At 35.1% G+C, this 16,274-nt stretch overlaps 1 protein-coding gene across 2 annotated transcripts; it reads left to right on the top strand.

The window, feature by feature from the left end:
• Positions 1–4,981: 4,981 nt before the first annotated feature.
• Positions 4,982–12,806, top strand: LOC131653112 (uncharacterized protein At3g49140). 2 transcript variants are annotated; one of them, XM_058923161.1, is made up of 11 exons: positions 4,982–5,164; positions 5,357–5,459; positions 7,270–7,492; positions 9,190–9,292; positions 9,387–9,454; positions 9,899–10,078; positions 10,197–10,325; positions 10,446–10,781; positions 11,551–11,703; positions 12,130–12,225; positions 12,543–12,806. In XM_058923161.1, the coding sequence occupies exons 1-11, from the start codon at positions 5,086–5,088 to the stop codon at positions 12,645–12,647; spliced, it is 1,575 nt and encodes a 524-aa protein (XP_058779144.1). In that variant the 5' UTR covers positions 4,982–5,085; the 3' UTR covers positions 12,648–12,806. The 2 variants fall into 2 exon arrangements, with proteins under 2 accessions (XP_058779144.1, XP_058779145.1); XM_058923162.1 differs by lacking the exons at positions 12,130–12,225; positions 12,543–12,806 and adding an exon at positions 11,908–12,109.
• The last annotated feature ends 3,468 nt before the right edge of the window (positions 12,807–16,274 follow it).

The raw sequence follows: 16,274 nt of genomic DNA, 5'->3' as shown, positions 1-16,274 counted from the left end.
TTAGGATATTGTAGAAGTGAGGACCAAGTTGTTGATTTGTTGACTAAGGGAGTCACAAATGATGTGTTCAAAAGGTTGAAGATGAGCATGAACATGGGAGACTTGGAACACTTGAATAATTAAGATGATGTGTTGAGTGAAATCCTAGAAATTTAAACACTGCAACCGGTTAACACAGGGGTGTAACCGGTTACAGCTAGTAGAAAAGCACTTATCTAAAAGGAAAAATCGTTTTTGGAGTCATGTTAACCGGTTAACGAAACACGTTAACCGGTTACACTTAACATTGAGTTTTTGTATTTTGTCTGTTGTAACCGGTTAACAGTTTATGTTAACCAGTTACAACCCCGAGTTTTGGCTTTTTATTGTATTTTAAGGATGTGTTTTAGGTCCCAATCATTCTGTAACACCTGTATAAATTCTTTTGAGACATTCTCATCATAGTTAATGCAATTAATCATTATCACCCTCAATTATCTTTCTCTAATTCTCTTCTCTTTCACTACCTCTTTTTCACATACTCCACAGTTTACCAATTGTGTGATTGTATGTTCCAACAATTTTAAGCAGCTGCGAGTTAAAAATAACACTACTGAAATTCTCATTGATTGACATATAAATTAACATTATAGTATGTGTTATGTTATGTTATATAAATAAAATGACCTCATAATAAATCAGATGACATATTTCAAGAACCTAAAACATATATAAATTTGGTATTATTTTAAGATAAATCTAGCGCAAACATATTTGATTTACATAACTTGAGATACTTTAATGTGGTTAAATTTATCTACCAGTTGAAAATTGTTGTACCAATCAGTTTCTGATAATTGTCTAAATCCATGACCAAGTTATGTACCATTTTCTGAAACAGTTATCTTATGCTAATTCCTTCTATATTGAGAGAAAGAATGATGATGTACCTTATGGAAGAAGAAAGATAAGTGGTTTATGAAAGGGGTTTTAAATTTTAATGTTATATATTACTACTGCCACAATTTCATAAGTAAGTTATGGTGGCTAAGTGGCAAGAAGTTGGCGCTTGGATCAATAAACAAATTGTTTTTAATTTTAAATGATTAATTTTGCAAATTTTATAAAAAAAATGGATCGATAAAAATTCATTTTTTATTTTAAATGATTCTTTTTTCAAATTTTCTAAAAAATGATATATACTTAAAAATGACTTGGAATTAATTATTATTAATATGACGGTGACACATCATCAAATGCACTCTCATGTCATTAAAATTTGACTTTAAATTATTTGGAGACTAAAATTTTAAGAAATGTGAAATTTATGAACCAAAAACCTAAATTTTAAAATAGAGGGATCAAAACTAAAAATAAATAAAAATAAAGAGACCAAAATTATAATTAAATTTTTTATTTAATTTAATTTTATACAATACATTAAATTATTTATCGAGGGGTTAATCACATATACCTTAATTGCGAAGAAGTATAAAATCATACATTTAACCTTTTTTTAATTATCATAAAACTTCATAAGACAATAACAAAATAAATTATAATGGAGTGATGAAATTATTTTATTAAAAACTGAGTAGTGAATTAATCTATCTAATTACGTTGACGCATTCGAGCACCCCAAGTCATATTTCCTCTACCCTCCTTGTAATCACTTCTTCTTTTCAGCCCCCACAACTGAGATTCCCACATACTTTTCCATTGTTTCTTTTCTTCACTCACCTGATATTGTAAGTCATATAATTAATGTTAATTACCATGTATTAAATATGAACGTAATATGAAATTTGATTACATAATTATGTACCTGAATACGATGAGCACTATGATAGTAGCGCCGACTAGTAGAAAACGTGAATTGAATCCCTTTAGCCAAATCTCTATCATAAATAGCTCTCGTTACTGGATCAGACAACATCTCATAAGCCTCACGCACCATAATGAACCTCTTTGTGTACTCTTTGACCCGACCCGGTGGTGACACATCTGGGTGACACTTTCGAGCCTCCTGCTTATAAGCACGTTTCAATTCCACCATGGATACAGATTCAGGTATACCCAAAACTTCATACAAAGTTAATTCAGATTTGGACGAAGTAAAGTTATTATTGTTGTTGTTAATCGAAGCTTTCACTTTGAGTAATGAACCAAAACTATAATTTCGGGTTTGAAGTTTTACGAATTCGGGTATAATGCTAGAATATGTGACAAAATTTGGTGCTACAATTGGTTGGGTTATTATTCCGTAACAATAATGCATGTCTCTTTCTTTGTGTGTTCGGTTGAAATGTTGAATTGGATTGAATTTGTAAGTCCTACTTTTATATAGAATGTTAAAGCCAAATATTTTTCGCTAAATAAGAAATTTAAAAAATTACAAAACCACTTATAAGTTACCTTTTGAGACTCTCACTTGTATGTTGCAAACGATTTTACACGTGTACTAACTATCTTTATCTTTTAATCTCCTTGACCAACTTTATCATTATTATTTTTATATAATCTTTATTCATACTAAAGTTAATTCTATACTTTCATCTTTATCTTCAACTATTTTATAATAAACATATATATACATTTTGAATAAAGTTACTTATCTAACGTATTATTTAAGTGGTGTTGAGTTTCCTCCCTCCTTCCTCATCATTATTCATTATTTTAATTATTTTTTATTAAAATTAATTCTAAACTTTTATCTTTTTTTTAATATATTTTTAACTTGTTCTAGAATACAAAAATCACAACTTAGTAAAATTATATTTACCTAATTAATCTCCAACTTCCTTCTTCTAACATTATTACAAATATATAATGAACAACTTTGTGAAAAAGTAAAATGATATAAAATTGTTACCACTAAGCGGAAACAACTGTCAACCACAGCCTTTGCCTTCCTCAGGCATCCCTCTTTCAGTTTACGGTAGTTGTACGCCAGTGTAGCTGCTCCCATGTTGTACTCATAGATACATACATTATCCGATAAGTAACTCAGGTAACCGACATCTGTGTACGAGGAGCTGGTATCCACGAACAACTGAGTGCCTAACAAAAATAAGAAGTAACAACTCAACACCCGCTATCTATGTATGCCCTCCTCTACTGAGTCACCAGCAGTCTGCTGTGTCGCAAGGAGCTTGGCCTCGTACTGTCGCGTTAAGAAGAAAAATCTCACGGCTCCTCTCCACCTCCTCAAGCGCGTCCTCAGGATTAGCCCCGAGCTCAACAATCATAGCCTCCCTCACTTCCTCCTTTGTCATCCTGCCGTGATTAAGAAGGGTTCCCCTGATAGGTATATGGAGGAGGCATGCGATGTCGTCAGGTGTGATCGTAATCTCACCATGCGACAGATGGAATGATGAAGTCTCAAAGTGCCACCTCTCTGCAAATGCCATCAGCATTCCATTATGCATTGTGTGACACCCAATATGACACAAGTCTTTCAGCCCAAAAGCTGCGAGTAAATTCTGGAACCACAACTCGGTAGGCTGCACGAGAGAGACAATCTTTCGACCGTGGTTGTAGAACTTCTAGGGATCCCTATCTTGAAATTTTCCAAAGAAAACCCTGTTAGTAATAAGCAAAGTTAAATATAATTAATTAGAAACTGAGGACAAAAAAGTAATAAGTAATAAGTCTAAGAAATTTTACCTTTCATATATGTTTGGCTGAATGATCAGCATACCCTGTCAACAGGGATACGTCTTAAGGACCCCCTAGGTAGCTCACAAGCTCCTCATGCGCGTCATCTTCCTCGTGCAACTCAAGAGTAGAAGAAGTGTCCCTACGATGTATGCAGCCAGATGACACTTGTGAGGAACCCTCACCATCATCCTAAGGCCTCCGGAATGAGGTAGTAGATGTGGAAGGCCCCTCAGCTGAGACAAATGTAACATGTACTTCTGCTGCAACAGCTGTATCAGGTGCATCTGCTGGAACGACAAATTCATCCGTCACCTGTGACAACATCTGCATTCGTGCACGTCGCACAAAGGCATGGTGTGCAGTCCTCCCAAATATAATGCGGTCTGGATGGTCTGCTATAATGTCTGCATTGTATTGCAAATAAAATCGAGTTATATACAATTTATTTATTAAAAAAAGAAAAAAAACAAATTTTCTTCCGTAGACGAAAATACAAAACTCTTTCGTATAAGTATCTACAGAACAAGCCAACGTTTTAAAAAATTGGGTTTGTTCCGTAGGTGCATCTACGGAACTACCTAACGTTTCATTTGTTCCCTAGATGCACCTACAAAACATTTTGAAACTCCAAGGACGCACAATGGTGTACGTCACCGTTCTAGAGGCTTAAAAACCCTATTTTGGCAGCTTGATCGTCCGTTTTACACATCCAAAAATACATATATTGTCTCTAAACTATGTTTCTAAAACTATCCAATCATTTCTACACCTAAAAATTGATTTCTAACTCTATTACGGGAAAACTCGAAAAGTAAGAACTTACCGATTAAATTGCATTTTGAAGTTATTGGAATATGTTGATTGTTGATGCACACGTTTACCATCAAACTCGAGCGAAAAAACAACTTTGATTGATTTTGATTTTTGAGGTTGAGAGAATTTGAGGGTTTGAAGAAGAAGAAAGTAAAAAATAAGGGAGAAGAAGAGTCTGACGCGAATATAACATCAAATGCTTCTGTAGATGCATATATAGAAGTCTTCCGTAGATGCACCTACGAAACAAAACAACTTTAAAACAAAAAAATGCTTCCGAAAGGACATCCACAAAAAAAAGAGACATTTTTGACAACGCGCATGATACATGAGAGACAGAAGGGATGAAGTTAGAGATTCTCAATAAATATCCTTCGCCCACAAAATCCTATAAAACAATTCAAAATATATAATAATGAAATATGTATATGTAAAAATAAAGAATAAAGTTAATTTAAAAATTTAGAAATATTAATAAAATAAAATAAATAAATAAAAAACTTAAAAATGTTTGCGGCTGTATCCAATCACGACGAAGACAAATCCAAAAGTAAAGAGCACCTCATCTTCTTCTTGTTCAACCTCCACTACTATCAATCTCTCTCTCATTACACAATAATACTCTCTTTCACTATGATCATAATCGATCCTCCTATCGTCGCGCGCTTCCACCTCTCCGCCGCCGCCACTCGCTTTTCCTCCGCCACACTGAGTATTATCTCTCTCTTTCTTTCGTGTTAACTACTTATTTCGATTTTATACGAATTCCGCGAAACTTAAACGACATCGTTTTGATCTAATTTCAGTTCCGATGAAGTAATAGTTATTAGTTGTTGCTACTTATTACTGGTTAGTTAGTTGTACATTCGCTCATTCACATTTCATACGTTTTTTTTGTTTGTAGATAATAATAACCGTTCAATGTGGAATGCGGAGGATGTCAATGGAGGATTAGGTTATGCACCATCGTGCCGCCTCGCGTGTAGCTGCGGTTTCGACGCTCCTTGGTATGGTTATTTAACTGTTTTTTTGTTGATGATTTAGGGGTGAAATAGTGGAAATTAGTTTGATAAAGATTGTGATTTGGTTCTGGAATTGTGGATACTTGAGGGAAGATTATTTTAGATATGAAGCAAGGATACCTCAAGGATTCGACGTGTCGTGTCGGAAAATTGGAAAATTCATACAAGTGTTGCGAAAAATATTCTTTTCTTTGTTTCGACACACTTTGAATTTGTGTCTGACACCCGATTGACACTCATACGACACATGTCGGAAAATTCATAGAAGTTTTGCGAAAAATCTTTTATTTCACTCATGCTAGGCATGTTAGAAAATAAGTAGAAGTTTTGCAAAAGATGTTTTATTTTGTTGTTTCGACACTCTTTGAATATGTCCAGCACCCAGATTACACTCATACACACGTATCAGACAAACAATTTAGAGGAGTGTTTAAATATATATATTTGTTTTTGCTTTCACATACTTTATATATTTTTTGGACAAATCTCAAACATATCTAAGAGGGTTAAAGATTTGTCGAAGCAATATTAATCAATGGAGAGTTGAATACATTAAGTTTGATTAGAATATTTACTTAAGTAGTAGATGGATAAATAAATGTTAAATACTATCATATATGTAGTGGTGTCGGTGTCTTATATTTTAACATTACCGGTCTCAGAGTGTTCATGTCGGAGTTCGTGCTTCATAGTCTTTTAGTGATTCCTTGAAATGTGGACAAGTTGAATACATCAAGTTTGATTAGAACATTTAATTTTTAAATAGTAGATGGATATATAAATGTTAAATTAAATCCCATCATATATGTAGTGGTGTCGGGGTCCTATATTTTTAACATTACTAATGTCAGAGTGTCCGTATCGGAGTCATTGCTTCATAGTCTTTTAGTGGTTCTTTAAAATTGTGGAAGTTGGTTAAGTTGAGGTTTGTGGATACATGAGTAATGATTCTTTTAATGTGGCCGCTGTTGAGGTTAGAGAAAGCTTAACCACCTTCTAGTGATTATTTGAATCTTTTGATGACTTTGGGGTGGAATTGTGGAAGTTAGTTAGGTATCAATTGTGATTTGATCATGACATTTTCATATTTGTGGAAAGATTTTTGTTGGTGTCCGCTGTAAGTGCAGTTCGAGAGAGTTCAACTGTCTTCTAATGATTCTTTGTATCTTTTGATGATTTACGAGTGAAATTGCAGAAGATAGTTAACTTGTGGTTTGTCACGATACACAAGTAAAGTTCCTTTCTGTCTTCTCCTGATTCTTTGTATCTTTTGATGATTTAGGGGAGAGATTGTGGAAATTAGTTGCAATGTGATTATTAAAAGGATTCCATTGATGCAGCCTCAATTGCAATTGGAGAGACCTTTACATGTGTTTACGAGTTTATACTTTATAGTTTATACTAAAGCATAGTGCTTCCTTTTGGATTGGTGAAAAATCTTGGTTACCTACCATTTACCATACACACTCAAATCAACAGTTCACACAACTTTTTTCATTCTGCGTGAATGCTTTTACACGTGTCAAGTGTGTTAATGGGTTGTTTGAGTTCATATGGTAAAATGTGACTACCTACGAGTTTCTCTTGTTCTACAAGTTTTGTAAGGATTAAAAAATTATCTTCTCTCATTTGTTTCCAAATGTTATGCGAAATACCATATTTTGTGATTTCTTGTCTTACATGATGTAAGACAAGAAATCATTACATGTAATGTATATTGAAAATTGTCTACCTTCATGTCTAGAAATACTAAATGTTATGAGGAAATAAGTAATAAATGAATATAATTATGCAGGGTAAGAAGTAAAAAGTATTCGGGCACTCCATTTACAAGAAGAAACAAACTTGTGAAGAATAGAATTCGAGTATCATCAGAACATCCTGGCTCAGATCAGGAGCCGCTAAAGAAAAATGAGAAGTCATCCTATCACCCATTTGAGGAAATAGCTGCCTCGACATTGGAGAATAGTGGAGATGATAGACTTACTGCAGCAGAAACAAGTAGAACTGTTATTGAGGTACTAATTTGTATTACTTTTGCTAATCGGTGAAGTAATCTCGTGAGAAAATAAAATTTGGCAAACATTTTGGTTTTCTTATTTCAGTGCTATTTTTTAAAACAGAGAAAAAACTGAAAACTGTACTGCTTGGTTTAAATGATGGCTAACATTATCCTTTGCTACAAGACATGTAAAATTCTTATTTAGTTTTACATTTTATAGTTATTATTCATATAATTAGTCTAAAAATAGTCAAATAGCAGTTATCCCGCTATCCGCTATCCTGCAATCCCATTTTTGGAGTCGGCCGCTCCACTGTGCTATCTGAGATTGATAACTCTGGGTTCTTTATGTTACACCCAAGTTTCGGATAGGTCCTTTAAGTTCATTTCCCCCAAATTGGTCCTTTAAGTCTCAAAGCGTGTCTGCCGTGGTCCTTTTTTTGAACTTCCGTTAAACTATGTTAAACTAACTGTTAAATGCTGCTTACATGGTAAGTTGAAATCAGTAATTTAATTTTTTAATTTAAAAAAAAAAACTAGGGTTCTTCCTTCTTCTAACCCAAATAGAGAATATGTTGAAAATGGAAAGTCTAGTTATGAAAAAATATATAAATTTGGTCCGATGGGATTTGCTAAATGTTAGTCACAATAACCCATTGTTTCTTTTGACAGAATGATTAAAGTTATGTCCACCTTTATGACATTATTTGCAACTTGAGTGTTGATCATGATATGCATATATTGGTCAGTCTTTGGAGTGATGATGGTGACAGGGTTGACCCAGACATAATCAGGGTTTCACTGAAGTTGTCTCAAACCCTAATAGATAAAATAGAAAAACTAGAGTGCATATATGTTTATAATACCCGTTCTAGGGCTGAAACTCATAACACTCTTTAATGTATTGTAGTTTTTCCATTTTTTATTTCTTCTCCTTTTCTATTTTCTTTTTCCTGGTTCTTTACCCCAAAGTTTTGTTATTTCAACTTTATTTTAATATATTTTTAGTTTATTAACATATTGTCATAATTTTACTTAATATGAACTTTTCTTTGTTCATCTTCATATGATCTAAATCTAGAACAACCCCTCAAGTGATGTAATAATGAAAAGAAAGACCTATGTTGTTAATCTCATATAGCGTTGCGTAGCCCCGACCCCCTAAAATGGTATAGCGCATAGCGAGGTAGCCGCCATTGCAAAGACAAAAAATCAGTGTTCAAAGTAAACATAAACGCTCAAAAATAGCAAAATACATAAAATTAAAGAGACCATCATACTAAATAGTTAAAGAACCTAGAGTATAGAGCAATAAAACTTAAGATGAGAAAAACATAACGAAACTGAACTAAAAGTAGGAAGAAGAACAGGATGATTGTATGTTCGCAAGAACATAAATGAATACAACATTACTTTTAAAAGGGTTCAGATTGAAATTTATACCCTTTAAAAAATGACAATGCTTAAATGAAAGAATTTGAAGAATTTATCCCCGAAACCCATATAGCGGCCGTAATATCGTTTTGGGGTCGCAATTAGCGGGCACAACAAGCGCTATTGCTGACCACGGCTAGCAGGCTTCGCGGCAAACCTGGCTATTGGCAACATGGGGAAAGACTATAATTGAGAGAATATATTCTAGCAGCTTCTCATTTCCTTTTATTCAGTTTGTCTAATGTATAGCTAATGACAATTGCGGCTTATCATTTTTAGGTTAACAGCAAAGCAACAATGGTGCTCTCAACTTTCATTAGTGATGAGTTGCATCAAAATTTTGTTTGGCCAGATTTGCCTTATTTGACTGATGAACATGGAAGTAAGTTATCACTTTACGATTGTCTCTTACTGTGTAATGGTTTTCTTGCGCTCCGAAAGTTTCATCCCCTAATTAAATTCTACAAGCACTGCAGATATATATTTTCAAGCAAAGAATGGTGAAGAAATTTTGCAGTCCCTAACAGAAGAAAATAATTTTGTGGTATGGCCGTGTCTCCAAAACCTTGTAGATAATGCTGAAGAATTTCCTATGAAATGCTTACAATCAGTTCACTTGAAGCATTCTCACATATTTAGTTTTGTGTACTTACCTAGATTTGATAGCCCAAATCATTTTATTGATGCCATTTTATAAGCTAGAAATTACATAATTACCTTCATTTTCTTGATGTTCATTGTTGATATCAAGAAACTAAATTTACTATCCTAACATTTTGGATTGTTCTCTTTCATTGCACTATTTGAAGTATTAAGCCTAATCCAAGACTTGTTTTCTACAATTGATTCATTGGATCCCTTTTACATCTTTCATTTTATTTTTCAAATCCTTTTTGTTTGAATTTCAATTCTCAATTTTTGTTTCACTTTACAAAGTTTGCATATCTTAATAATAGGGTTATGAATTGTCTTGTTTTCCTTGTTGTAGCAAGTCATAATTGGTGTGGATACCATGGAAATGATCTCTGAGATGGACTTATCAGGTCCATCAGAAATTGACTTTGGGATTGAGGAAATTGATGATCAAGATACCGATGATTTAGAGGGCAGCGATGAAGAAGACGAAGACGAAGACGAAAATGAAGACGAGAATGAGGATTATGACTCGGTCTGAATTTTTCATTATTTTTAATGTAATTATGAGGCTTATGTTCTTTTCTCAACTGTAATCATACATTAATTGAACCAAAAATATTATCCACTATTATTCATATTCTTGTTTGCAGGAGGAATGGCTGGCAGTTCTTTCAGATGAGGATGAGCAAGAAGACGACGATGAAACACTTGCAGACTGGGCAAAATTGGAGACGATGCGATTTTCTCATCCAATGGATTTTGCTAAAAAATTGACCGAGGTAGATATTAATGTTACCTAATTCGTGTCTTCTGGATAAAACATTGTAACACCTTTTATATCACAATTTTAGTTTTATTGATATTAATTAACTTCATATTTTATTACTATTATTTTCTAGATTGCTTCAGATGATCCAATTGATTGGATGGAGCAGCGTCCAGCTTGTGTAGTTTTCCAAGGGGTTTTAAGACCTGCATTTATTGAAGAAAATTCTCCAATTCAGAAGCATCTATCTGCCAATCTGTCCAGTGATGCCGAAATTAATAAAGTCACAGAAAATAAAGAGGAAAGTACTGGTGGGATTAATGGTCATGAGCTCAATACAGAGTCATCTGAAGATAATGCATCACAACAGGTGGAAAATGATGGAAATAGTAATATCCCTTCTGATGAGACTTCCTTTTACAGATTGGAGATGGTTAATATTCAAGTGTTTTCTGCACATGGGCATCCTGTAAGCTGGTTGACTTTTATGTTTGTGTTAGATTGTTTAGAAACAAGTACCACGAACTCGTAGAGTTGATTCCGCTCCTTGTTCATATTTATTGATATTAGTGTTTTATGATGCAATTTGGTGACTCTTTAGTTGGTAATCATACCCAGTTGGCTAAGAAATAATGGATACATTTTAAAAAGGAAATCTCAAAATTTGGGTTGGGCCTAACTCATCCCTACAAAACCAGCTTGTAAGGTGAGGATTGCCGCTACTTATAAACACAACGCATACCATATCTCTTAGCAATGTGGGACTAAATTCACCCCTACAAACCCAACACAAGGTGTTGGGGGCGGCAGTGAAGGCAAACCAAAGTGCCGCAATTAAGGTGACTAGGGGGGGGACCCAATTAAGGCGGAAATTCCAACAGGAAAGATACAGAAAAAACCAGAACAGCCTTTCTTTAATGATTTATAAATATAAATATTGACCTGAAATTTCAACAATTGTGATAATTTTCTCCTGCAATAACTTCAGATAGTTTCTCTAACTCTAAATTCAACTGGTTGGAATGATAGACGAATAGGCATGCATATAACTTGAAATTGTGTTAATTAGCTGGAAATCAACTATCCTTTTTGCTGGCTTATTGTAAGAAATTAGGTAAATGACCTATCCGAGGGTTATGTGAGGATGATATAAAACATTGCATTATAAATTGTTAAATCATATGTTATTGAGACCTTTTCTTTACTGGAAACTAAAATTTTGTTCTGATTTTGCATAGATTGTCCTTGAATTAGAAGACTACGCGAAAGCTCAACCCGATGCTATTGCAAGGTCATCTTCCAAAATTATATCTCATTTGAAAGCTGGTGGAGAAAAGACCTTGCTAGCCCTCAAGTCTCTATGTTGTAGAAGCAAGGGTATTAAAGTGGAGGTGATACATAAACTCTTGGAATGTTTTCTTTGATGCATTTTTATGGGTGTTTTTCTCTTAACCTCCTTGCTAGTTGCTGCAGTTAAATGGTTGTGAGCAATTTTAGCATATTTGGTTTAGAGTTATTAAGAAAGTTCTCATTCAATTACAACCAAAAATACAAGTTAATGCAATATCTGATTCTACTGCGTTTCACTACTATAGATGGCAGAATAAGAATGTTGGTAGCCCAATCTTTATAAATGAGAAACCGTGACTTGTCAAAGGACATCTTTCTGACTTTAAAATAGAAATGATTAAATACCATTTGGGAAGTTCAGTATCTTCCTTATCATCTTTTCCATTTTTTTAAAACACGTATGTGCAATCATTAGTACATTTTCCAAGTTACCGTCTGTAATTATTTTTTATTGCAATTCATTGCAGGAGGCAGAACTTATCTGCGTGGACTCTCTTGGGTTTGACATAAGGGTTTGTTCAGGAACTCAAGTTCAAACACTGAGATTTGGATTCAAGAAAAGGGTACGCCAGTTGTTTTTCATTGCTACAAATTCAAATGCCATTATGTTAGTTGCGATATCGTTTATGCATTTTATTATAAGGCTGGTTCAAAAGAAAGTGGATATCTCAAAGAATTCTAAGTTTGTATTTGGGAGGGGAGGGGTGATAGTGTTTCATTTTTATAGATTACAGTTATACAAATATTGTGTTTAGATTTTGGGCTGCGAATTTGTTTTACCTTGATAAACAAGACCACCATCTTAGCTTTTGTGCACAAAGTTGCAACTTAATGCTTCTAATCTTCCTAATATTTGCGCTCAATATATCATTACTTGCAGGCTACGTCAGAATACAGTGCTGAGAGACAACTCAATGATCTACTATTTCCAAGAAATCACCCAAAGCAAACAAAATCGAAGCAAGCACATCAAAACGAATGCTAAAATGTCACATGACATACGGATTTTTGTTTAGATTGTATGACTTCGACCAATGATTGTGTACAGTAGTGAAAGCAAGGGTAAAATGTCCCATGCAGATGCCAATCAGGTTGTGTAATTTTTGTTGCATTTAATCAATAATTGGAAGTAATGTTTTCCTCAGTTGTTTCCTTGTTGTCATTGCTCGTAACTTAGATACACTTTCAACTTTATTTGTTGATTCATTTAATGCCTGCAAGTGAAACAAGTAACTAGAGATTTTAATCGCAATAAGCACATTAATCTGTTAAGAGAGGCCGAATATAAAATTAAAACTGACAGCTATGGTTTAGGTTATTAGTAGTAATTGTTCTATCAGAAGTAGTTATGTTAATTAATTGTGTCAGTTGTGTTTTAATATTGGGTGTTTCTGTCAAGTATAAATAGGGAAAGACTAGGGAGGGGGTGGTTATTACGGTTTAGTGGTTAGTTGAAGAGACCCAACTTTCAAACATTTGGGAAGGAAAACCAATTCTATTAGTGATTATATTGTAATCTTCTAACGTATAAATTTTGTACTGTGTAATTAACATTCTGTTTTGAGAATTTTTCTCTAGAGCAGTATTGTATAGAATAAGTTCAGAAAACTGTCACAAATTGTTCGACTGGAAACCAGTTTCTATCAACTGGTGTTAGAGCATTAAGATTTTGGTTGGTTTGATGGTTTCAATGAGAGGAGAAGTGGAGGCACAACTCAAATTATTCCAGCGTGGATTCGAAGGGCTTTTAGCCATGAGAGCTTTTCTGGTGACTCTAAGCTAGAAACTGTTGTCTTTATTAACTTCGCTTTATGCCTTACTGATGTAGGAGGATTGTGCGTATCAAAGAAGAAATCGCACGTCGGAAAGCATTTTAATATTTAAGCAATTTCTATTTTATTTGTTTTATTTAATTTTGTTTTGGATTAAAGGCCCATAAGGCCCAATAGGGTTTATTTGTTTTCTGTATTTAAAGACCTTTGACATGGCCATAAGGATTATCTCTTTTATTATAATAAAATCCAAAATTTTTTGTATTCCTGGTGGACTCCAGAGCTTATCTATAGGGTTTGCGCTTGCAACCCTGTTTTCATTCAAGGTTTAGCGCTTGCTATTCCTTTAGGCGGCTTCCGACTGTGTCAGTTGGCATCAGAGCAGGTTTTCTCCCGTTCTTTTCATAGCTTGACAAATATGGCGGATCAACCGGTGACCAAAGCAGATCTTGAGGGAATTACCACGGCTTTTACCGCGGCTCTAACTGCTTTGACTGAACAGATGGAGAATTTAGCAAATCAGGCGAACAACGCCAACAATAATGGGAATCGGCGAAGAGACAGGAGAGAGGAACCGGTTAGGGTTCTGCGGGGTGGAAACTGTGTCGAAGATTTGAGTTTTGATGAGGAAGAAACTTACGATGAAGAGGTTAATCGTGGGAATCTACAGAACAACCATGACTATCGAGTGAAGGCTGATATTCCATTGTTCTACGGAACTATGGGAGTGGAGGAGTTTCTTGATTGGCAGATCGACGTCGACAGGTTCTTCGACGTTATGGGCGTCCTTGAGAACAAATAAGTCAAGATGGTTGCGATCAGGCTTAAAAGTATTGCAGCTGTCTGGTGGGATAAACTTGTTTTTCAAAGGCAGAGACAAAGGAAATGGCCAGTCAGAACTTGGAGAAGAATGAAACAATTGATGCTGGAGCGGTTTTTACCGGAGGATTATGAGCAGATTCTTTATAAGATGTACATCGAGTGTGTTCAGGGCAAGAGAACCGTGACTGAATACACAACTAAGTTCCTGCGGTTTTCTGAGCGCAATGAATTGGGAGAATTAGAAAGCCAGAAAGTGGCTCGATACATCAGTGGCCTAAAGGGATCCTTGTAGGAGAATATGGGTTTATAGACTGTATGGACCGTAGCTGAAGCATCCGGTTTGGCTTTGAAGGCAGAATTGATGGAGAAATCCCCTCGAAATTTCTCGTCTATTGAAAGGTACTCACCCCAAAGTAAATGTGAATCAGCAGGTGACAAGGAAAAGAATGCAACATCCCGAGATTCCAACCTTGGGAATAAGGGGGCTAGCAGCTCTAGCAGTGTGCAGTAGGGTAAAGCACCAATTCAGAGGCCGAATAATCCATATGCTAGACCCGCTATAGAGACATGTTATCGTTGTAACGGAAGAGGCCACAAATCGAATGTTTGTCCAATAAGGAGAATCGCTGCTGTTGTGGAAGAAAGGGAGGAAGATGAAGAACGAGAAGATCCTACAGTTAAGATAAATGAGTATGCCGATGTTGAGTTTGCGGTGGAAGAATCTGATGAGAGGGTAAATTTTGTGTTGCAGCGAATGTTACTAGCATCCAAAGACGAAGGGCAACGCAAGAATGTGTTCAAGACACATTGTTCTATCAAGAACAAAGTGTTTAATCTAATTGTGGATAGTGGCAGCATGGAGAATCTGGTGTCGAAAAAATTGGTAGATTATTTGAAGTTAACCACATGAGAAGCCATACAACCTCGGTTGGGTAAGTAAGGGCTCCCAAGTTCGAGTAACACTAACCTGCAGAGTTCTTATCTCCATCGGAAAATATTATAGAGAAGAGGTACTTTGTGATGTTCTTGATATGGATGTTTGTCATATTTTACTTGGTAAGTCTTGGCAGTTTGATAATGATATCACTTATCGAGGACGGATAACATGATGATGTTTACATGGGGCACACATAAAATTGCTATGGCTCCTGTTTTGCACTTTGATAAGAATCCAGGAGGAAAGAATCCTAGATTCTTGATGATGACGCATAGTGAAAAGGAGCTTGATGAGGCTGTAAAAGAAACTGAATGTTTCTGTCCAGTGGTGATCAAAGGGTTGATGAATGCTGTAAAGGAGGAAACAATTCCAGAAGAACTGCTAGGGATCCTAAAGGATTTCAAGGAGTTGACCGCAGATGAGCTGGCAAACAATTTGTCTCCTATGCGAGATAAACACTTGGAAGTTAAAGTTTTCAATGTGGGAGAAGATGTGATGGCGTTTCGGCGTAAGGAAATGTTTTCAGTTGGTACTTACAGTTATAGCAAGCTGCCAGATGAAGTTCTTTATCAAGAAGAGAACTCGGGGTCGAGTTCTTCAGAAGTGAAGGAGATTGATGTAGGAGGATTGTGTGTATCAAAGAAGAAATCGCACGTCGGAAAACATTTTAATATTTAAGCAATTTTAGTTTTAATATTTAAGCAATTTCTATTTTATTTGTTTTATTTAATTTTGTTTTGGATTAAAGGCCCATAAGACCCAATAGGGTTTATTTGTTTTCTGTATTTAAAGACCTTTGGCATGACCATAAGGATTATCTCTTTTATTATAATAGAATCAAAAGTTTTCTTTATTCCTGGTGGACTCCAGAGCTTATATATAGGGTTTGCCCTTGCAACCCTCTTTTCATTCAAGGTTTAGCGCTTGCTATTCCTTTAGGCGGCTTCCGACTGTGTCACTTTCTAGTGCTAGTAGCAGTAGGAGTCGGCATATTATGTATAGTAGATCCTGATTAAGTATGGGTCATCGGGGTGAAGCGCGATCAGATGAAGGGGATTGCCATAGGTATCCTATGAATTGC

The sequence above is a fragment of the Vicia villosa genome, linkage group LG2 (genome assembly GCF_029867415.1).
Source record: "Vicia villosa cultivar HV-30 ecotype Madison, WI linkage group LG2, Vvil1.0, whole genome shotgun sequence".
Taxonomy (NCBI): Eukaryota; Viridiplantae; Streptophyta; class Magnoliopsida; order Fabales; family Fabaceae; genus Vicia; species Vicia villosa.
Note: the sequence above shows the minus strand (reverse complement) of the source record. Positions and strands in the feature narration are given on the sequence as shown.